The sequence below is a fragment of the Solea solea genome, chromosome 1, assembly GCF_958295425.1.
Source record: "Solea solea chromosome 1, fSolSol10.1, whole genome shotgun sequence".
Classification (NCBI taxonomy): Eukaryota; Metazoa; Chordata; class Actinopteri; order Pleuronectiformes; family Soleidae; genus Solea; species Solea solea.
Window position 1 is genome coordinate 10,795,432 of NC_081134.1, and position 22,613 is coordinate 10,818,044.

At 41.4% G+C, this 22,613-nt stretch overlaps 2 protein-coding genes across 9 annotated transcripts; one reads left to right on the forward strand and one right to left on the reverse strand.

Annotated features, from left to right (window-relative positions):
* Window positions 1-592: 592 nt before the first annotated feature.
* On the reverse strand, window positions 593-11,565 carry LOC131459140 (microtubule organization protein AKNA-like). Of its 7 annotated transcripts, XM_058628644.1 has the most exons (22): window positions 11,370-11,565; window positions 10,484-10,688; window positions 8,840-9,996; window positions 8,672-8,746; window positions 8,471-8,582; window positions 8,024-8,172; window positions 7,902-7,961; window positions 7,661-7,794; window positions 7,356-7,548; window positions 6,601-6,749; window positions 5,846-6,010; window positions 5,493-5,652; window positions 5,293-5,387; window positions 5,015-5,208; window positions 4,506-4,653; window positions 4,195-4,377; window positions 4,012-4,067; window positions 3,791-3,910; window positions 3,588-3,683; window positions 3,222-3,336; window positions 2,618-2,786; window positions 593-2,466 (listed from the first exon to the last, which is right to left on the reverse strand). In XM_058628644.1, exons 2-22 carry the CDS (start codon window positions 10,683-10,685, stop codon window positions 2,302-2,304), a joined length of 3,897 nt encoding a protein of 1,298 aa, XP_058484627.1. In that variant the 5' UTR covers window positions 10,686-10,688; window positions 11,370-11,565; the 3' UTR covers window positions 593-2,301. The 7 variants fall into 7 exon arrangements, with proteins under 7 accessions (XP_058484627.1, XP_058484604.1, XP_058484611.1 ...); XM_058628621.1 differs by having other exon boundaries at window positions 4,506-4,638; window positions 5,015-5,387; XM_058628628.1 differs by having other exon boundaries at window positions 4,524-4,653; window positions 5,015-5,387.
* Window positions 11,566-12,556: 991 nt separating this feature from the next.
* On the forward strand, window positions 12,557-22,577 carry gpsm2 (G protein signaling modulator 2). Of its 2 annotated transcripts, XM_058628674.1 has the most exons (16): window positions 12,557-12,775; window positions 13,403-13,441; window positions 14,943-15,303; window positions 17,404-17,625; window positions 17,702-17,837; window positions 18,258-18,397; window positions 18,750-18,873; window positions 18,973-19,088; window positions 19,538-19,693; window positions 19,791-19,899; window positions 19,997-20,126; window positions 20,217-20,293; window positions 20,424-20,612; window positions 20,706-20,865; window positions 21,090-21,280; window positions 21,772-22,577. In XM_058628674.1, exons 3-16 carry the CDS (start codon window positions 15,239-15,241, stop codon window positions 21,952-21,954), a joined length of 1,998 nt encoding a protein of 665 aa, XP_058484657.1. In that variant the 5' UTR covers window positions 12,557-12,775; window positions 13,403-13,441; window positions 14,943-15,238; the 3' UTR covers window positions 21,955-22,577. The 2 variants fall into 2 exon arrangements, with proteins under 2 accessions (XP_058484657.1, XP_058484666.1); XM_058628683.1 differs by lacking the exon at window positions 14,943-15,303.
* Window positions 22,578-22,613: the final 36 nt, after the last annotated feature.

The following is a 22,613-nucleotide window of genomic DNA, read 5'->3' on the forward strand; positions in this document are numbered from 1 at the left end:
TCATCTGTGGACAAATGCTTTTGTGAGGAAAGGCTAAAGGAGGAAAAATGATCATATTCAGCTTTATATGGATTCAAGGTTACTGTTCATAACATTTCACAGATTGTTTGTACTAACTCAGACCAGCCAGTCCGGCACCAACCAACATGCAAACATGTTCAGAGTCACTTAAATCACCCATTTCCCCCCGCTCTAATGCTTGTTTTGAACATAAGCAGGTTGTACTGACTTTGGCCCTGTTCAAACCTGGTAGTGACATCTGTTCTGAATGGTCCAATCTGTCCTTAAGATAAGGTAAGGTAAGATAAGATAAGATAGTAAGACAGTAAAGATAAAGATACTAAATAATAAACATGCATTTACACATATGTAAAAGTACATAGACACAAAGATAATAACAACACGACTATAAAAAGTTAAAATAGAATGCACATTGTAGACAGTTACCGGAATATGTACAGTATAAACTTGAAATTCACAGGATTGAACATGAGATATCGTATATGTATATTGCACTTATGTAAAGTATATTATATATACTGCACGTGGGATGAGTAGATGTTCGAAGACACTTTCTTTTCTTTTTTTACACCCATGTTAATTTATTTGTAGCCATGGACACGGTTAACAGTGATCACCATATGATTTATTTTCTTCTCAATGTATAAATCTTATTTCATATTACAGTAGCATGAGCAGACCTTCAAATCATTCAGTTTCTCCAAACAGTTTTTCTCTCTCGCTCACATACACACAGACACAGACAAACATCAGACATCAGAACTCAGACTCATTAATCACAAAGGAGGAGACAGCTTCTGCACTAAGGGAATGCCGTTTTCCCGAGGTCCACTTTGCATAAAATGGGTCATCCCTTTTATAGCAGGCAAGACCTCTCAATGTAGAGAAACAACAACCAAATAAAAAACCTCATGGAAAAATACAAAGAGCAAAGCACCCTCCAGCTTAAATATAGGTATCAGTGTCTGTGACAAGCAGCATTTTCTGTGCCTCTCTGTTTGACTTAAGTCAAGTTAAATTTAAAACAGTGGTGCTCTTTCTCTGTGTTTCTCAGAATAGCACTGGCAACATATCCATGGTGCCCACAGGAAGTGGTTCACTTCATGGCAAGATGGATGGATAAAGAGAGACGGCTGCACACGGGTTACAGTATGACTCAAAACACAAAGAAGCGTCTACATATAGTTTCAAAAGTGAACTCCACTGTGCACCAATTGATGTGGTTCAGCAGTTTGACAGGATAAATGCCTCCTGCCTGCTCCTGCACTGCTGCTGTATACACAAAAAAACTCCCTCTCTCAGATCTGATAATATTGCTTGACAAAGCACATTTTCAAATGAAGGATGCAGCATGTGAATGGTATGACGTTCAAAAATGTGAAAAACGTTACAACAAGTTAGTATTTCGTCCAATATTGTTTCTGCTCACCAAGAACAGAGTCAACATATTAACATCAGCAACAGTAGCACACTGTGGCTTTACACCGTTATCTTCAGAATAGCAGAATTTAGGCCTTGAAAACAATACATATGCTCAGTTAATTAAAACCATACATGCAGCAGGAGCAGGTACAGAATTACAATACAGAGAGCTTTTAAATAGTACCACACTATGTGAATGTTACATAGAATAACCTTTACAGATCAAAATTATACTTATCTGAACATTTTGCTTATTGTTTTTAACAAGGTATATTTTCCCCAGATACTGTAATCAATATCATAATTTGTGCTATTGAGAAACACAATAGCACAAATAGTTTTTTTGTTTTTTTATCATGCATTCAACATGAGCCACTGAGATCATAACCTCCACACAGCCGTACAGTGGAGAGGATGGAGGGTGTGTGGTGTGGATGGTGACTCTACAGTTTTAGTACAGTATTAAAACGTGAGCGACAAACAGGAGTCAGTGTGGGGATCCGCGGGTTCACCGGCTCTTTGAACATTCGGCGGGGACAGTGCAGGAATGTTGTTTGGTCACATCTCCTCTCCCGATACCCCCTTAAGAACAACAGCGAAACTAAATACCCAACAACAAACACTTCAGCACAGCCCGGCAGCAGCAGACTGTGAGGGAGACAGGAACAGGGTCACAAAGCCATCGTACAGAAACTCAGTAAGAGGACACTGTTCCACGAGCACCCACAGGCCAGCAGGACAGCAATAGAGGCGTCAAGTTAGCAAATTTGCTAAAAGCTAAAAGAAATGATATACATTTCAAGTAAAGGTACAGGGGATTTTTTCCCCTGAAAAACAATATTAACAATCTGACCTAGATTAAATTTGTTTCCTTCCCTCTAGTGTCTGTGTGCAGTGCAGCTTCCTGTGGAGTTCAGCTTTGGCCAGGTCCGCTGACAGTTTCTTGGCCATCCGGTCTGTGGTTCTTTTCATGCTGCGAGCCACTTCGATAGCCTTGTCCAGACTTCTGTTCATGTCTTCATCCTGTGAAATAGCAGCAAACTTTCTAATGAGAAGCACATTCACACCACTGCACTAACTGTTACACAATATTAGTGTTATTATCATGACAAATTCTCTCTTGATTCCACACGATTCAGCAGATGTGCACGTACGGACAGATGAGACATCTCACCTTGCTGCCGCTGCGTCTGCCTGTCCTGTTGACAGACTTTGAGGACACTGAGACAGGAGACAGTGTCCGCTGGAAGTACACATTGCTGGGCAGGAGTGCTGTGTCTGACTGAGTGGATCGTTTCCTGTGACGGCTCATGGACTGGAGCAGCGGCTCCCTCACTTTATAGCTGGATTTGATGACAGAAAAATGAAGTATAATTCAGCCTTTCCAAAACAGTGGGCAGGACTATAATAATTCTCCATATTTATCCTATTCAGTGAAATATACTCTAAAGCCTATTAAAATATCTCTCACTAAATACAGTATCTAATTTAATGTTGTGAATGGTGAACACAGGGGGCTTCTTACTTATGTACAAACTAGTAGTTAAATTGTTATTCATGCATTAATCATTGTCATATTTATGATATCATATTATATATTTGATCATTACTGAGATAATCTTCCTTATCTCAGAAGGAAGATATCATGTATCATATTGCTGTCCTGAGAAACACAGAGAAAGGACAAGTGAAAGACCAGTAGTATTAAGAGGTTTGGGAAGCTACTGATAAATATATAGCTTTCAGTGAGGGATAGGTGTGTTTACCTGTGTGTTTACCTGGCAGGTAGACTGCTGGAAGAGCAGTAGTTGACCTGGAGGAGGGGCTTCTGCAGAGATGGAGATGAGAGGGGAGACCACCTCTCCTTGGAGTAAAAGCTCTCAATCATGGCTGCTGACAAGAGAAGCACATATAGGACACAACAGTGTGCATATTTTCAAATGTCTGCACAACCTTACGATAAACACGCATTCTGAGAGAAAAAAGTTAACATACAGACAATACATTAATAGAATGACAACCGTGATGATATTTGATGCTGTAACACAGCTGCTCTTTTCCACTGTGGACAAATAAAACTGATTTGGACAACTGTATATTTTTAATCACTTGCATTAAAATCAAAATGTTAGACAAAGACTTACTCTGTGGTGCAGCGCTGTCAGTAGCTCCCCCTTTCTCTCCTTTAAAACTGGAGCAGGTGATTACATGAGTTTTCACTAAGCGATTTCCTTCTGCGCCTTAAGGAGTACAATATGTTTTTTTGTCAAAGTTGACCCACTTTTGGACAAAGTATACAATCATACAATCATTGTTAAAAAAAACAAAAAAAAAACATGACCCTGACCTCTGCTGCTCTGCAGTTTTCCTTGTCCGGATTGAAAACTGCGGCCTCTTCTGCTCTCTACTGGTGAGTTGTGGAACTGCAACATGACTTCTGAGGCTGCTGTATCACCACTCTCCGTACCTTTGATAGAAGATTAACAAACTTTGGCTGAATGAAGACACATATACAGTATCTGCCCACACATAAACATGTGCAGTGTGTTTTTTGGCTTAATGAAGTACCTTTGCTCTTACTGGGGTCCATGTCTGAAGAAATCCAGTCCTCTACTCTCGCTGGGCTGGAAGTAAGATTATTCATACATTGTCTGCTGTTTGATCATTTCCATATACTAATGGATTCATTATAATGAACCAATAATTGTACATAACATTGTCATACAATTTAACACAAGGTCCTGTTTTCACCTGTGACGGGATGGTTTTAGGTGAGTCCTTTGTCTCGTTTTGGACCTGCGCTCCTGACGATCCTGTCTGTATTTGGAGGTGAGATAATCCATCTTCTGTGCTAGGTGAGGCAGCTGGACTAAGCCCTCCTCCAGCTCCTTCTTCAGCCTGGACACTTCTGACTGCAAGGCCAGTATGGCCTCACTAAACACACATGCATGAACACATTTACACAGATATTCCAATTTCCTACGCGTGAAGAGGTGAGAATAGCCAAGGATGATTATTTTATCAAACTTAGTTTTCAGCAGTCAGCCACCAACAGTGCTTACCTGTGAGGAAACACTGACCTATTACAGGAGCAGGAATACACTTGGCTGCCTCTCTCCAGGGAATTCATGGTAGTGCTGAGTGCAGGTTCAGAGACGTAGTGACTGTGCTGAGAAGGCAGGCTTCGGTCCGATCCTGAAACATGTGCCACTATTTCATGATACAATGAAACATAACCAGACGTTACACAGCAGAATGCTGAGATTAAAGGTCCAGTGTGTAGAAATGTGTGGCATCTAATGGTGAGACTGCAGGTTGTAACTCCTCCGCTCGCCCCTCACTCGTCACAAGTGTGTCAGGAAACAATGGTGGCCTATGCAAATCAGAGAGGATGTCGTTCTCTTTCATTTGCATAGTGCGCTATCACTCTGCCTAGTTTGTCCATCCGGGCTGCTGAAGAAATATGAGAGCAAAAGATGGCGGCCTCTGTCAATCAAGGCCCTTAATACACCCTCCAAGTGTTACACACTGGACCTTTAAGTCTCTGATAGTAAGACAATGTTCTCCTCACCCTGCAGCCCGAGTGAAGGCTCCTTGGTGGTGCTCTCTACCCACAGCTCCACTTGACCACAGGACTGAGTTTGGACAGATGGGTGAGAGTTGGCCCACCGCTGGGTGTTCAGAGACGCTGAATAGATGGTTGTCTGCAGTTTGGAGCAGCCCTCGCTCTCTGAGCTACTTAGACCATCCTCATGAGACTGCGCACTGGAATTGGATAAACCCAAATAGTGCTGTTCTTCCGAGTCACGCGGATCAGTCACTGCTTCAGCGTTTACGTAGTTCATGTACCTTTCAATGAGCAGATTGGGTTGAAATGATCCAGAAGCTGACTGAGTCAAGTAAGAGCTCCCAAATCCACTGTCTGCCTGTGGGCTCACAGTCCTCTGCACCCCACAAAACAAAAAAAACAGAACATCACTCAAAATAATGTGACACTGCGACTTTAACAACAATCCCTGAAAATGAGACACCTGTTATCTGCGACTGACCTGTGATGAACCAGAGGTGTTGAGTGGAGGCTCCGTGTGGCTGTGTGTGTCTGAGGGTTTGGGTGCCTCACAGGAAGTGGAGACCTCCACAGTCAGACTCACACAATCACCCAGATCACATTTACCCTCTGCGACACGGACGCGATCCACAGCGCTATGACTGCAGCAGTGACAACAACAGTCAAGACATTTAGTGTGACAGATGTAAATTGGATTGTCCAGTAGATGCTTCCTGTGTCTAGACTGAAACGTAGCTCACGCTCTCTGTGACATGAGTACAGGACACATTAAGTCAATTAAAAAGCAAACTCTTGTTTTATGGTGCTGCAGACTCTTAACATCGCCACACTGACCTTTCATGAGTCTGCGCTGAGGATAAGCTGATTCCACTCAGACACGCTAGGATGTCACGATGATGAACTGACCCCTCTGACAACACAGTGGTGCTCTCCTCTTCGTTGCCATCCTCAGCCTCAGCTCTCTGGTTGTCCAGTCTCTCCAGAGACTCCCGTGTGCCCCTGAGACAGGACAGAGAAGCAACACTGGTCACACCGACCAAAACACCCTGCCGCCTCTGCATGGTGGAACCCAACACCAACGCTGTAGCTGTACCTGAAACACGACCTGCCCACGGTGAGGCTGAGAACGTGTCTACTATTCGAGCACAAACACACATGAAGCAGCACTCAGGTAGTGCACATGTAAAGTACTGTGCAAAAAATCTCAGGGCACCACAGTTGTTTTTATGTCTGTCAAATTCTGTCATCAGGGCCACATGGTGGCGTAGTGGCTAACACTGTTGCTTCACAGCAAAAAGACCCAAGTTTGGGACCCAGTCTGTTTGGAGTTTGCATGTGCATGTGGGTTCTGTGGTGTCCTCCCACAGTGCGAAAACATGCAGAGGTTAACTGGACACCCTCAATTATCCTCATGAGTGAATATTTACATGATATCGTGACATCTGTAGAAGCTGTTTTTCTCCCTGAAAAAAGTATTATTTTAAAAGTGCATATAGACATAGATAGATATCGCTCGTATAGACTAGGAATATTAGTTAAATAAAAAATGTGATGAAAAATCTAATTTTATTACATTCTCTTTTTTTTACCATGAAGTGCAACTTTTATGTCCAGTGTCCAGAACAGCGTCACGGCTTCGCTCCACTTCCTCACTGGCCTGTTCCACTTCATCCGCTTTTAACTCCTTTTTGCATGTCTCCATCTTATAAACAACCGTGGAAAAATCTGCATGTGGTCCCTGAAACATGAAACGCAGTCCGATCATTTGTGGTTAGTGTAATCTTACACACACACACACACTGAATTACCAGGTTATAAATGAACACAGAAACTAAAAATAATAACCCAAGGAATGTGATTGCTGAATTAAATATTTATTTCAATAGTTATATCAGTCACCCTAGTATATTTCTTGGATATGGGCATTTTACCTTGTTCAAAATAATATTAGAAAAGGCAGTTAAAACTGTCATTATAAAACATTATATGAGGCACAAATAAGCTTGAGTCATTATGTATAATGGGGCACAATGGTGTGTTGTTACTGTTTTGCTTTTACTATACAGTATACAATATGAGACTTAAAGTACAATTATTTTGAAATATTTCCCATGCTTCTTCCAAATGATATGTAAAATAAACACACAGCGAGTTGATTATATTATTTTCTTATTTTCAGAATCATCTGTGTTACACTTCTTTTTTTTTATGTACATGCTTGCACCTGCTGCTGCTGTCACACTTCACACTTTTCACACCAAAAGAGTTGATTTCATGGCACTGCAGGAGGAAATGTGGCTCAGCATGAGCAGCTGAGTTGTTGGTGTGTCTGTGGGTAGATTACCTGATGCAGTGATGGTGGAGGTGAGGGTATGAGCGTACAAAGAGGACTAGGGCTCACATGTAGCCTCTCCTTCATGGGTGTGGGAGTGGAGGATGAGCGAGGCGGAGAAATGAGCTCACACATGTTTTTGTCTATTGTCTCCTTAATGTCGTCCAGGTGCATCCCTATCCTGAATATGTCTCCCTCTATCAGCCTGAACACGTGTCAACACACACAGACACATCCATGGATGCATGAACACAATAGTGACACATTTACATGAGTGAAATAGTAAATAGTAAAAAAAAAAAAAAAATCTTTTCAACCTGTTTGGATCAAATATGCCCGTGTTCCTGGACAAACCCCTGTAATTCTGCATTTCCATTGCTCTGTGCTCCTCCTTCTTACTGATGTACTTCCTCTCCAGCTGGTCCTGAGCCTCCATCATGCTCCTCAACATCTGACAAATTTCATATGAAGGAAAGTCCAAAAGTAAAAAGGGATCTCCTTGTATCTCAAGTGCTGCATATGATCTTCTTCATGTAGCAGAATGTAAGAGGTTCTCACCATTTGCTGTTCTTCTGTGCTCATCGAAATGTCGCTGACACTCATTTTGAACCCCTCCACCTGAGTAGAAGACAGTTTGAGGCATGTTTGCACTAATAGCTTGGCTCTACCTTCAGACGTACCTTCTGAATGAATGGGCCGATGATGTCTCTCAGCTCTGCTGTCATCCGTTCTCCTTCACTGGGACCCTTCTCAGGTTGGCCGAGACAGGAAAAGGCTTCACCCTTAATGTCGCTCTGGATTCTTGTTCCTCCCTTTTGCACAAAGTTTTCTAATACAAAAACGTATCAAAGTACGTAAATATCTTAAAATCTACTTAAATTGTGTTTTTTTTAATATGATGCATACAGTTTCTGATGATCTTGCAATGTAGAAATATTTATATGATCAGGTTGCGCTCAATTAAAAGTGATCCAAAAGCAAGTAGAGATGTTTGTTGGACTAGAAGAGTGTCATTTGACCCCGTTTGTCTCTATGGAAACCAGTTGCACTTCACTGCATAATTTGCAGGTTGCAAAGCAAAGCAGTGACCCGTCATAATATCAGATGTCAGGCACACAGAGACGTACTTGATGGGGAACGCTGAGGAGCCAAGGATCCAAGATGGCTTCCCTCAGCTAAGTTTCTCGGAGGATCGCCATCATGCTCTGAATAAAGCTTTGGATCAGAAAAGGGCTGAGTCTGCAAAACCAGGTTAAAAAATTGTGCTTAGGTTTCTTTGAATTTATTTAGAATTCTCAAACACACGCCACGCTTTAGCATTTACGTACACTGATTCCCAGTCTCAGTTGATCAATAAGATTCTCTGCTCCAGCATATTTAGTTAATAATTTATCATATTCAGCCTAAAGAAAATAGACACAGAATAAATATTTGTCAAGTGTCTGGAAATCAATCAATTTAAATATACAGGAATGATGGTGTCGGGTTTTTTTTACCTGCAGTTGATGAACCAGTGCTGGAGGAGTTTGTTTCTCCTCATCTCTGAAGACATAAGGCTTCTCTGGTGGTTGGCCTGAATCCTCCAGGACTCTGCTGATCACATCTAACATAGGGGATGACTGGGCTCTGTGCATGGTGCTGAGGTACTGAGGAACAGGTCTGGATGGTCCACTTGGAGCTTTGGGGATTTTTACCTTGGGGGCAACCTTAGAAAAATCCGGAAGGGGGTAATGGATTTGGCCTTGGCCATATTTAATTTCACTGAAGGACCTGGCGCGCACGAGTGGGTTTCTCTGAAGCTGATCACGGTCGTCAGACTCTTCCTGCTTCACTACATCGATGACACTGTTGTCTCTGCTGCTCTGGTTTGAGTCTATGCTGGATGCAACACTGTCAGCAGCTGAGATGACATTCATGTTTCTTTCAGTTTCTTCATGTAAACTTGTGTTTTCTGAAACAGCGTGACTCTTGTCATCAGTCCCACCAGAGTGACTCTCAGATTTACTTAGAGTAATGTTGTCTGAGTGGTTACCATTAGTATTATGTGTGCTGTTATGTGTTGTAGCCAAGCTCAAAATGGTGCTGTCCATGCTCTCCAGCAGGGAAACCTCTGGCAGGGTCTCCGCCTCGATGAGTCTGCCAGACAACACCAAATCCAGCTGGGAGAAGTTTTGCAGCAACTTTTGAATGTGTGCAGGGTGAGAGCACAGTGCTGCAACATCACTTGGCATGGGAGCATCATCCTCTTGTGATAAAGATGCTGGTTCCTCAGCAGTGTGTTCATCTAAAACCAAATGTTTACTGGTGTCATCTCTATCTTTTGTAGTCAACTCAAGTAGACCTGCATCATCTGGACTTTCATGAAGAGTTTCTCTTCCATCTGAGCTTGTGTTGGCCTCAGTGCTCGGTGTCTGGTTGAAGTATAGGCTACCGAGGTCCCCATCATACGGTAGATCGTCCTGATCCTCGTCGCTTGTATTTTGCCCTGAGTCCTCATTACGGCGCTTTGAAAGTGGAGCATTTTGCATTGTGTGTGGTCTTTGGACAGACACACTCAATATACTGGTGTTTTTCTCCAGCACCCTCTCATTTGGACTGGTTACATTACGGGACTCTGAGGAGGTGTCATCCAAAGCGGACAACTCCGCACTCCCTGCAAATCAAAGAATGGCAACAGCACAAAATACGATTTAAAAGGCCACACGGATTACTTAGTTTAACACTGTTGACAATGAAACCTCAAACTGACACTTTCTGTTGGACCTTTTTTCAGTTTGTCTCACTTTGTACAGAAGGAAATAAGAAATGGCACATACTTTAATTACAGTTTGTAGTTTTTTATATATATATTATTTAATTTCCTTAAATATTCAATTGTCTTTTTGTAACATTTACAAAAATATTAAGTAATAAGTAGATTGTACGTTCTTCTGGGTGAGGTTTTCACACCCCTCTCAGTTCCTGCTGCACCTTCACCCATGCTTTTTTTTTTACTTGATTTTCCTATTTTTTCTTGTATTTATGTGTGTGAAATAAATAAGATAAAAATAATATACGCCTATAGTAACCACCAGCTTTATCTTTGATACATGTGTTACAAAACAGTAAGCAAAAGCACATTTCATGACTCCAGGACTCACCACTTAGATGGACACTGGCGTCTGAGCCAGCAGACTCAGCCTGGGATAGATGCAAACCTAACGAACCCTCCAAGTCACTGAGATGGAGACTTTCGTCCTCACTTAGGTCGACAAAGATGGTCTGCTGGATGCACTTCTTCCACAGCACAGTGGATCCCCAAAGCTCCTCAACTGAACCCTCTGGATCTCCCTCCATGGACATTTTCTATGTGACAAAAAACGTCTTCAGCTGTGGCACGATAGGAGAATGAAACACCTGTTCATCACCTAGCAACACAACTTATGAGCTGACAACATTGGATCAAAATGTGCTAAGCTGTTAATTATTCAACAATCAATACATTATGTGGGGAGAGGTTTACGTGTCATGATTCAGTAGGTGTGTGCATGGTGTTAATGCTTGATTGAATTTCAGGTCCTGTTATGTATACATTTCTGTGATTATCTATTTCAGTATTGCAGCAAAGTGGTTGAGTTAAGTACTTATATTATTATTGGAGGACTGTGTAGATGTGTTTGTACCATTTTAATGTTATATTCTTACTGTCTTTTTTCTCCTGTGACCTCTGGCATCAACAAAGGCATTAGCGTTAAAAATCAGTTAAACAGGTGTACCTAATAAAGTGGCCGCTGAGCGTCTAACGAAGTGTAAATATAATGAGGTACAAAGCACACAATATTTACTTCTAGAGTTTAGTGTATTACAGTATAACGTACGCTCTACGTGTATCAAAGTTGTGAGTAACTGTACTACAAGTACTTGAGTACTCCTAGAAAAATATTCCAACCGTTTATGTACTTTAGGTCTGAGTTAGCTTACCTTTTTAGCCACGTGCTACAGTGACAGTTAGGCTACAGTGTGGTGGTGTTGGTGTTGATCACTTACTGTGATGATGTCTCCTTCAGTTTTGCGACATTGGCTTTAAGTTGATGCGACACACAGGCGAGCTCTCGTCAGGCATGTTCTTCACACCAGGAACAGTTTATGTGAACCTGTCTTTCTCGACATATGTTTTCTGTGACAGGTTTTAGTTTCTGTGGCATCATTAATTATGAAGAGATCAGCGCTGTGTGTCTGTAGCTGTCCGGGCAGTGTACGGCGGAGTCTGGTTGCTAAGTAACGGTGAAACCTGTAGTCATTTCCAGTTTTGGACCGTAGCCTACATGTTGGTACTTTACATTCGTATCGCTCATGGGTCCATTTCCAAGGAGATATTAACATTTATTTTCTATTTTTATTGGTGAATAACTGAATTAACACCACTTTTAAATGCTGAAATTTCTAATTTCCGGAAACTATTTATTTATTTCGCGTCATCTTGTTAGTTCTGTGTTGGATCCCTGTTAGCTTTAAACCGCTTTGTGTGGCAGCAATTTTGACAGCTACAGTAGTAATCTGGCGTAATTAAATAAAGGATGGCTGAGGGTCCGTTGTCATGTCTCCGAGTCACCAATAGGGGGCGCACTATGACAGATGGCTGACACTCAACAATCTATGCAGATAAGGTGCTTCAATATGAGGAAACTGTCTACAAACTTTTAATCTTATGTGTATTTTATTTATTTATTGTATGTCTATTGTATTTAAAAAAATATTTTTTCATTTTTCCGCATTCAGTCCCATTTTTATTTTTATTTTTTCTATTTTTTTTGTCCAGAAAATGCTATTCCTCAATCACATCCACAGAAAATGTACAGTGTATTCAGTATATGTACTACAAAACATTCTGACACAGAAAGTTTCATGAATGAATGAATTAATTAATAAGTAAGTAAGTAAATACATGTTTACACATATTTGTTAATATATAATATATAATTCATTTATAATTTGTACAATTGTGGTGAACAATGTTAAACTGTAACATGGGATGGTACTACAAAAGTTATATAGCATTATTGAGGTCAAGATTTGTTTGACATTGACGTAAGATACTAGTGACTGACAGCTTCAGCGTAACACTACGTCATCTCTTTTCTATTCAAATCTATTGGTCCAATGACAGGTACTCGGGGCGTGGCTATCTTTGAATTTCGTCCTCCGATTGGCTAGTTGTAGAAAACAGTACGCTATGCTAGTGCTGCAGTTGCACTGTTGTATTTGATTCCCTCCCAAGTAAAATCCAAGTTTTGTAAAAGTTAGAAAACAATGTAGCGTCAGGCTGGGTAACCGACATATTATCGACTTAATGCTCATGTGTTTTTCAAAGGGACCCATGTTTTTAATTATTGTGAAAAAGTAAAGAAAAGAAGAGAGGACAAGTCCCCATTGTTCGAACTGGATCGTTTAACGTAAGTTTGGCAGCTAACATGCTAAGTAGCTAATGTGGTTCTGGTTTGTGAGACAGTACCCAGTGTTGACTGTTAGCTTCAGCTGTTCCGTTTATTTTATGCTTTATTCTTTTTATTTCAATTCAAGTGTTTGCTTTCCGCTGCTGAGTTTATCGACCTCACTCCATAGTAACAATATCTGCATGAATGAAGTTGATTGTTAGAGCAAAGCCTGCATCATCTGTTTTTTTACTGTTTAAATGCCCATGTGTAGTGTATGCACAACAATTTGCATTTTGACTTATCTCATAATCATGAAAGTCTGTTGTCATTATACTTTTGGTATAATGAAACTCACATTACATACTTACAGACTACTACTACTACTCCCATTGTGTTGAATATTTTATTTCGTGCCTTTATATTTATGTATGTATATACATAACACATGTACAACATTTATCCTTTATTTACACTGGATATATTGAGAGTTGACCCATACACACATACTGCATATGTGTGTGTGTTGTGTACCTAATGATAAGCTTGCGACTGTGTATTGTCTGGTGTGGAGAACAATATGATAACTGCAACATCATCTTGTTTTCACTGTATTGACATTCATGGTCACTGCAATTTTCATTGCAGGCTTCCCAGATTTCCTGTTCCTGTGTGGAAGAATTTTCGGTCAGTATTCCAGTACTTATTTAGTTTTTCCTTTTCTTATTTTGGTGCTAGATTTTGATGGCTCATGGTGCAATGTTGACTGCTGTTTCCTTTTTTAGAATTTGCAGCCACAGGCACCAGCAGTTTAGTGCATCTGTGGGCTGAGAAAAAAATAGACACATCTGTGTCATCATATCCTATTTATAACTCGGCAAGATGTCACCTTGCTTTTACTTTCATTATTTTTCTGTTTGATGTGCCTTTAGGCACACATCATTTCTTCATGAATAAGCCATGTTCATATATGCTGCAGCTCGGTGAGCAGGGCAGGTCTCTTGGAAACACACCAAGTTGGCATACAATAGTGGAAAAGTCTGCACGTACACTTGCAAAGCGTAAATTGGCAATGGTAATAATGCACAGGGACATGCACTGCAATGACTCTCGCCATGTGCTGTAGTTTTCATGTTTATGGGGTACTAGTCATCTTATGAGACTAGTTGTTTAAACACACGTACATCACTTGTGTTTTGTTCCTCTTCAATGTGCTCTATTGACAGATTTAAAAAAAAATTTAATTCTTGAATTTAGATATTCACTTACAGTGATATAAATATGTAAATGTTAATCTTACTCAAATAGGAATGCTTCAAAAAACTACTTTTCAGTTTTTATTTGGATCATCAATTGTTTTTAAGATATCTCACTGTGTCAGCCCAGGGTAGAACTGGATTCCTAAATATAGAGGGCATCTGACAGTATTTTGGGCTGGGTAGTATTGACAGAGCTCATATAATCTTCAATGTTATAAAGACTTTTTACTACTCATCAGAGTTCAGGCCCTCTTTATATAATATAATATAATCATAATGAATTATAAGGTAACATCGTGGGAAAAGGCTATCACTGAGTGACTGGTCACTGAAGTGAACACACTCTCTTCTTGTTTAACATTTAGCTGTTTGGCATAGGAATAGATAGAATATTTGCTCTGCTCCAATTCCCATTGTGTGTGTGTGTGCGTGTGTGTGAACAGAAGGGAGGGTCTGAAGGATTAAAATTTGTGGAGAAATGGGTGTGGCTATGAGGTAATGGTTAGCTCTGCTTTCTGTCTCAAACATGCACGTAGCTTGCTTATGGCTGTCCTTTCCTTTGGTGGGAGTCATTTAGGCACAGTCAATTATGTGTCTTTTACTTAATCGTAACATTTGTTGCAACATGATTTGTTCCAGTGCTTCTATTTTCCTCAGCCAATCACAGCATCTCTCTGCTTGCTGAAGCACATCCCGTCTCTCACCTTGTTGCAACTTCAGACTACATACGCACAACTCCAAGCCTGGATAAACTGAGTCACCGTCTTAGTTAGACAGCTTGCCTGTGTTGACCCCATCCATTCATTCCCGTCCTGCTCTCTCGCTTCCTGCCTGCCCCCCTTGTGCGCACTGCTGTTTGGTTGGTGTTGCCATGGCACTGTGTGGCCAGAATGAGGCTTCACATACAGCATCTTGTGTTCTCTTTGCAGAAGGCCGCTGAGGAGAGATTGAGGGACAGTGACGCTGTATACGAAAGCGGCAGTGTGTGGACTGACACTCAGGACTCTGCAGCTTTTATGTGGTCACTGTTCCTTGTCAACATTCAGCAGAGAGACAGTCGCATATTTCACCACATTGGTTGATGTTTTTGTTAGGATCGATCGCCTCCTCCTTCTCAACTCCTTTTGACGAAAGAATCGTATTTCTTTCTCGCTGGCGCTTCTTTTGAACACGGCTCATTCTTTTGAGGACGAAACTGGGATTTTCCCTCATATTATGCACTTCAATGGATACCAGTGCCTCAGTGGTTAGTACGCGAGTTGAGGAACAGTCTCTTCATGTCCGTTACAGGTAGGAAAAACCTTCTCTCTCAACTATTAGTTGTAGAGTTGAAACTGGGGCTCGGATTTCATAGCTTTTCATCTTTTCCTCTTCGTTACTTTTGGATAGGATTATTGATTAAATCGTTTATTGATAATTAATAGAAGAAAATCTCTCTGTATTTGCAATTATTTGAATGCCACTTACATTAGACATAACAGTGTCTATGGCTGATGACACGGTATTTTATGTAAAATGTGGACGTGAAATTGTGGCGTGTCAGTCTCATTTTACTGAGGTTCTGTGAGTTTGTTGACTAAAGGCAGATGAGTCTCCTCAAAAACAATAGGCATCAGCCAGCTGTCCATACATACCCAGGTGAAGAGCGCTTGCAGCAGGTGTGACCTGCGAAACACAAAGAGACTTGCTCCAGCTTCAATATTTAACAAGCCCTGAAAAATTCATCAGTGTCAGTGTTGTGTTTCCTCACGTGTGTGTCCATCTTGTTCGGATGGAGTGGGTATCTGCTAGTTTGAAAGGATGTCTGTTTTTTTCCTAATAAGGGCTGTTGTCAAGTTTGTTAACTAACCTAACTGATTCCAGTGTACCACACTTCAGAGTCTGTTTGTCTCTGACAGCTCAGATAAATCTACTCAGCATCTCTTTAATCTGTCGTGTGTGCACTCCAAAGCTGTAATCTCAGATGACCAGGTCACAAGTGTACCTGCAGGAAAGATAAGCAGATTAAACCGAAGAAAATGCTGATTGAAAACTTTCTTCGCTGCCATGCATTGGAAGTTAATACTCTGATAACACCACGCATCTCCTTGACAGTTTTGCAGTGTGTGATGCAAAAATATCTCTGTGACGTCAGATGGTAACAGAGAAAAGGAAGGCTGTTTTTCCACTTTTGTTTTTTTTATTAGACTTAATTGAACCACAAACTAGGATTGTCATCACTTTCATTTGGTATAGGCTATGAAGTAGAGTTAATCTCTCCATGCTTCAGAGAAAGAGAGGGAGCAGCAGCCTGGAAGGTTTTTCCAGTGGAAACCTCAGTAGATGCCTCTCAGATGCTCCGTGTGTTCCTGCTGCTTTTGTAAGACAGGAAAAGCCAGCAGGTAGGCTAGTGTTTGCCATGGCTATAGTGTTCAATGTGTTGTTTACTTGGTATTAAAAGGCTTTCTACTCTAATGCCCAAGGTTGATGGAAAAACACAAGGTTTATCAACTTTTCAGGAGACCATGTTTGCCTTTATTCAGCAGTGTGATGAAACAAGCTCATTTATTTGTTGTTTTGTGTCAGTTTAATAGATCACCATAGACTGTAAGTGTTGACGTCATCTGATGTGTTTTCTGGGTCAGTTTTTTTTTTTTTTAGAGCCTTCAAACAAAACCTTGGGTTGGGTATAGCAGGAAATCCTGAGATAAACAAACTGAAAGGACTTTGTGTGAAGCTGATGTCCTTCCAACAATTCAGCTTCCTGAAAAACAAAAGTTCTTTAGTGTAAACGGTGTGTTGTAGAATAGCCATATGCCATTGTTTTACTCTCCCTTTCATCTTTGCTTGAAAAGTCTTGAGACTACCTCTTCAGTCTTGACTGTTCAGTTATTATTTGGGTAACTGTTAATTGAAGTCTCATTCTGTTTGTGTGTTTTTTTTTTACCCTGCTACAGGTAGCTATTTGGTGTTTAAATTGTTTTTGCTATGTCAAGTTTGTAGAGTTCGCAGTAACTTTGTGTTTCTTGTATAACTAATTCACAAAACCTCACTTGTCAGAACATCTGAGGAGATCTGCTCCTGTGTTAAGTTGCATGAAAATGCTCATGAGCTCTCATGACTGCAAAAGGACTCTACCATACTTTGACAGACGTGTTAGTGTGAGCCATTGTTTTCCGCAGTGGAAGGAAGTTGCTTAACGGTTTCCCTTTGCTTAGAAAGAGGTCCTCTCAGTTGGCTGAAGTCACAGTCAGAGTAGGTCTGTTTCTCCATACCTTCTACAACTTTTACTGTTGTTTGCATTCTTGACACTTTAGAGCAGCTTATTGATATTTTTCTCTATTTTCTAAGGCTCAGCAAGTTGAAACATAACTCCTGACAGACTGATTCTGCTTCCCTCTGCTGCTGTAGAATGGAGGTGTCCTGCCTGGAGCTGGCGTTGGAGGGCGAGCGGCTCTGTAAGGTTGGAGACTACAGAGCGGGTGTCTCCTTCTTTGAAGCTGCCATTCAGGTGGGCACAGAAGACCTGCAGGTGCTCAGTGCCATCTACAGCCAGCTGGGCAATGCTTACTTCCACCTGCATGACTACACCAAGGCCCTGGAGTTTCACCGGCATGACCTCACGTTGACCAGGTTAGATCATCAACAACATTCCTCCTTACTCTGCTTATTTTGTGATTGCTCACATACTGTAATGTGTCTTGTATAGAACAATTGGTGACCTGCTCGGTGAAGCCAAAGCCAGTGGAAACCTTGGCAACACGTTAAAGGTGTTGGGGCGGTTTGATGAGGCTGTGGTTTGCTGTCAGAGGCACTTGGACATAGCGAGGGACATGAACGACAAGGTGAGGCAGCAGGGTACTTAAGCTTGGAAGTAGAGCTGGGCATTATGGCCAAAACCATTATCACAATAACAATCTCTCTTGAAATCAGTTGTTATTAATAATTATTGCGATAAAATGTAAAAGGCTGAGTTTTGCTCCTGAGTTAATAAACCAGTAAATTGTGGTTTTAACCTTCTTAACAGAATGAAACCAGCAAACACTTGTTAAATAATTTTGTGAAAATTAATCAAACCATTTATATGTGTTGTGTATTTGCACAGTGCATAAATATATATTGAATCTTTGTTATATACAATTGTGATACATTGTGTCACTGAATTATTGCCCAGCACTACTGGAGTGAAATATTATGTTGTGTGTGGCGGATTCAGAAAACGCTCATCTTGTAGCACTGACTTGTTTTTCTTTGATCTGTGTCAGGTGGGTCAAGCGCGAGCGTTGTATAACTTTGGGAACGTGTATCATGCCGAGGGCAAAAGTATATGCTGGAGTGGAGCAGAGCCGGGGGATTTCCCAGAGGAAGTCATGGTGGCACTGAGGAAGGCAGCTGAGTATTACGAGTAAGTCTTGCAGTGTTTGTGTATGTTAATGGCATAGCGTGTTACCACAAGTGGAACAGGGTGCCAGAGAAACTGGTACGGTGTGGGTGGAGCTAGAACCACGACAGTCATGTGGCTGCTGCGTTGTGGTGTTGTCTGTTGTGTCACGTTCAATGTGCTCACTGCTCCAGCACCCGGTTTGTGTGTGGTCACTACTGGTGTATAATAAGGATGGGTTAAATTCAGAGGTCAAATTCACTAGCATTAAATGGTGTGTGTGCAAAAATAACTGTTTATTTTTTGTTACTACTGTTTTTTTACTGTTTTTATGAGTTTAAGTGGCGACTGACTTGCTTGTTATGTGGATTTTCAGGGCGAACTTGGCCATAGTGAAAGATCTTGGAGACCGAGCCGCACAGGGTCGAACTTACGGGAACCTCGGCAATACACACTATCTGCTGGGAAACTTTCGCCAAGCGGTGGCTTCTCACGAGCAGGTGTGAAGAAACCCTCAAAACTCTATTGTAGGCTATTTGAATATGTTTCTATTGACATTTGATTTTTAATCATGGAATTAATGTGTGATTGATTTTCAGCGCTTGCTCATAGCCAAAGAGTTTGGTGACCGCTCGGCGGAGAGGCGGGCCTACTGCAACCTGGGGAATGCCTGTATATTTTTAAGTGAATTTGACGTGGCGGCCGAGAATTACAAGTAAGCCACAGCTCACACACGGACTGAGAATACAATAAAGCATGTTTATTAGAGCGGCAACTAATGATTATTTTCATAATCGATTAATCTGTGGATTATTTTCTTGATTAATCGTTGTCAGAAAACCTTAAAAAATGTTGATCGGTGTTCGTCAAACCTGGAAATGATGAAATTCTCAAATGTCTTGTTTTGTCCACATGCCAAATAATTAACTTTTAAGGAATTCTTTGTTATCCAGAGCAAAGAAATGAAGAAAATACTCACATTAAAAAGCTCAAACATTTGGAAATCTTGTTTTAATCACGAAAAATTCTTTAAACCGATTAATCGATTATCAAAATAGTTAATAGATTAATTTAGTAATATATATATATATATATATATATATATATATATGGTGATGGTGCGTCTGTGCGGCGCTTGACCCAGCCCGTCTGTGTGTTTGTCAGGAGGACGCTGCAGCTGGCGAGGCAGCTGAAAGACCGAGCTGTGGAGGCTCAGGCCTGTTACAGTCTCGGCAACACCTACACACTTCTCCAGGACTATGAGAGAGCCATAGACTACCACCTCAAGCACCTCATCATAGCCCAGGACCTTAATGACAGGTACATAAATGCATTTACTGTAGGATTGATGCTGATGTTTACTGTGTTTTCACTGTGCCCCTTCATGTTAGCTTCATTTAAACATGTTTTTCCATAGGATTGGGGAAGGGCGTGCATGCTGGAGTCTGGGAAATGCTTACACTGCACTGGGGAACCACGACCAGGCCATGCACTTTGCTGAGAAACACCTGGAGATTTGCAAAGAGGTATACAATGTTTAAAATGTACCAAAAACATGTCAAGATATATTACTTTTCTAATAGTTAACTTTTTTATTTACGTTTTCATTTGTTTTGTTTCCAGACTGGAGACAGGAGCGGGGAGCTGACGGCTCGTATGAATGTGTCAGATCTTCAGATGGTTCTGGGTCTGAGCTACAGTACAAATAACTCCACCCTCTCTGAGAATAAGGATACAGACTACAACCAGCATGGTAAACGGAAAGAACTACATTAAAAAACAAAAAGTATGGTATCTGGTGTGTCATTGTCATGGGTGTAAACCAGTTTTCATCTGTTTTTAGGAGCGAGGCCGAGGATGAGCAGGAGACGCAGCATGGAGAACCTGGAGCTGATGAAACTCACTCCAGACAAGATGAATGTAAGAACGGCCACTGCATATGACATAGTACTGTAGATGTTGTCATTACTCAGGTCACGCTTTGCTGTTCAGTCAGTCCCATTGTGTCCCTCTTCATTGTGGTAACTGATCAATTGTTGTTGTGCTGAAGGGTCCGAAGTCCAACAGTGACATCCTGACCAAACAGTCCAAACCCTCACTGGCTAAGAGCACCTCCAAACTGCTGTTTGTCAGTCGTCTGCGCGGGAAGAAGTACAAGTCTGGTGGCTCCAGTAAGGTCCTCCAGGACACCAGCAACACCCTGGACACCAGTCAGACGTCGACACAGGGACCACAGAAGGTAAAGGGAGCACAATTTAGGCTCCATATACTCTCTCCTGTCATGTTGTGTTTCATGTTCTTGTTTTATTTTATTTTTCCTCTACTCAATTAGCGACTCAGTCCTGACATGCTCGGAGACGAAGGCTTCTTTGACCTGCTGAGCCGTTTCCAGAGCAACCGTATGGATGACCAGCGCTGTTCTATACAGGATAAGGGCAGCAGGTTATCATTGAATGGGGGCCCAGAGGCTCCTCCTAGAGTCATCAGGAAATGTGAGCTCATACATTCGCTCACTCTCTGATTGTCTGCCTCTTTACCACAGGGCCACGGGGGGGGGGGGGCAAAATGAGATTCGAACCACTTGTCACTACTCTGCCTTGTGGCCCCTCATACATACAAATACTCAAAAATCAGTAGATTCCTTTCATTAAACTTCACTCTCCTCCTAAAATAAAGCATCCCTCCTGTTCTTCTTTAATCCTCACTCTCTCTACAGCTGTGTCAGAGACTGCTGACATCTCGGGCGCCCAAGGCCGGCGGTTAAAGGAGTCATCGGCAGCCGGTGGAAGCCTTCCGGGACTCAGGCTCCATCAAAACAGCAACCAGGCTGTGCTCAACCATCTGATGGCCAACGCTGACAACGCTGAGCCTGACGACAACTTCTTCGATATGCTTGTGAAGTGCCAGGTACCAGATTAGACTGTGTGTTCACTGTTTGGAGAGGAGCTGCGGTCACATCAAAATACATAACAGTGCGACAATAACACGTCATTTAAAGCTTCAGTGTGGAACCTCTGAGTAACTACCACAACACTGTGGTTCTGGTTTGACCCAGTTTTTCTCACCCAGCCTCACAGAGAGAGAGAGAGGCACAATGTCAGGCAGACGGTCAAGTCTGTGGGAAGCTATAAGCACAATTATGATAAAAAAATAAAACTGAACTTGTACCGATGGTAGTACAATATGCTTTTAAAATTTTTTGTGGGCCTGTCTGGTGTTGTCATTTTTAGCTGTTGCAGAAACTGCAAATTTTTTTATTTTAATGCAAATATATACATTTAGAAACATAGGAAGTATATTCAAATTCAACCATTATTTCCCCCCCCCCTAAAGTTTCATACACATATCATATAACTTAAAATGCCCTGAACAGATTTCAAACTATTTTCTCCTTGCAGGGCTCCCGTTTGGACGACCAGCGTTGTGCCCCTCCCCCTCCTTCAGTCCGAGGGCCCACTGTACCAGACGAGGACTTCTTCAGCCTCATCATGCGCTCTCAGGCCAAACGGATGGACGAGCAGCGCGTCACCCTGCCCTCCGCAATGAACGCAGTAGGCAGGCCCACCTCTAAATCCAACTGAAGTAACTCACTAAAGGGACAGACAGGTGGTGTTGTTGTTTTTTTGTCTTCTATAGCTCATGAAGTGGACTATGGGGTGGTCACTCAAAAAAACAACAACAACTTGTCTATCGTTATATTCCTCCTTTTGGACATAAAGCACTGTGTACTGTGTGTGTATAGAATGGAACACTAAAAACCTACAAGGACTTGTTTCGCACAACTTGCACAACACCAACAAACTTCAGGTAGCTTCAGGGACAAATGTTTTTCCTCTTCTTTTTATTCCTTCATTATCTGGTGCTCCGGCACATTTCATATCATGTGTGTATTTGTCAATACACCACCACAGTTTGTTTGTATTTATTGTGTTTTTTTTTAATGATTGTTATAACGCTAACGGCCGTCCCACCACTATTAATTCATGTGGTTCTACATAACAGAGGTACAGCACTTGACTTTTTCCATGTGTTTTGTTTATATGTGAGTTTTTTTGATTGGTGTAAGAGGTCAGACAGGAAATGAACAAAAAGTATTTTAAGCAAAAGTGTTTGATAAATCAATGAATTTAACCCGTGTACAACCCTAACAGTCTTTTGTACTAAGTGTTCAGGGAGATTAGATGAATAAATCTTCCTGTAGGCATGTTGTTTACTCTTCATCTCAACAACCCACACAACA

Coding starts and splice junctions, on each gene's coding strand:
- LOC131459140 (XM_058628604.1), bottom strand. CDS start 10,685: ATGTCCATGGAGGGAGATCCAGAGGGTTCAGTTGAGGAGCTTTGGGGA. Junction 6,750..7,355: donor CTCCACCATCACTGCATCAG/GTAATCTACCCA, acceptor TTCATGTTTCAG/GGACCACATGCAGATTTTTC. Junction 2,787..3,221: donor TCCAGCAGTCTACCTGCCAG/GTAAACACACAG, acceptor CATCAAATCCAG/CTATAAAGTGAGGGAGCCGC.
- gpsm2 (XM_058628674.1), top strand. CDS start 15,239: ATGGATACCAGTGCCTCAGTGGTTAGTACGCGAGTTGAGGAACAGTCT. Junction 17,838..18,257: donor CGAGGGACATGAACGACAAG/GTGAGGCAGCAG, acceptor GATCTGTGTCAG/GTGGGTCAAGCGCGAGCGTT. Junction 20,613..20,705: donor CGACACAGGGACCACAGAAG/GTAAAGGGAGCA, acceptor CTACTCAATTAG/CGACTCAGTCCTGACATGCT.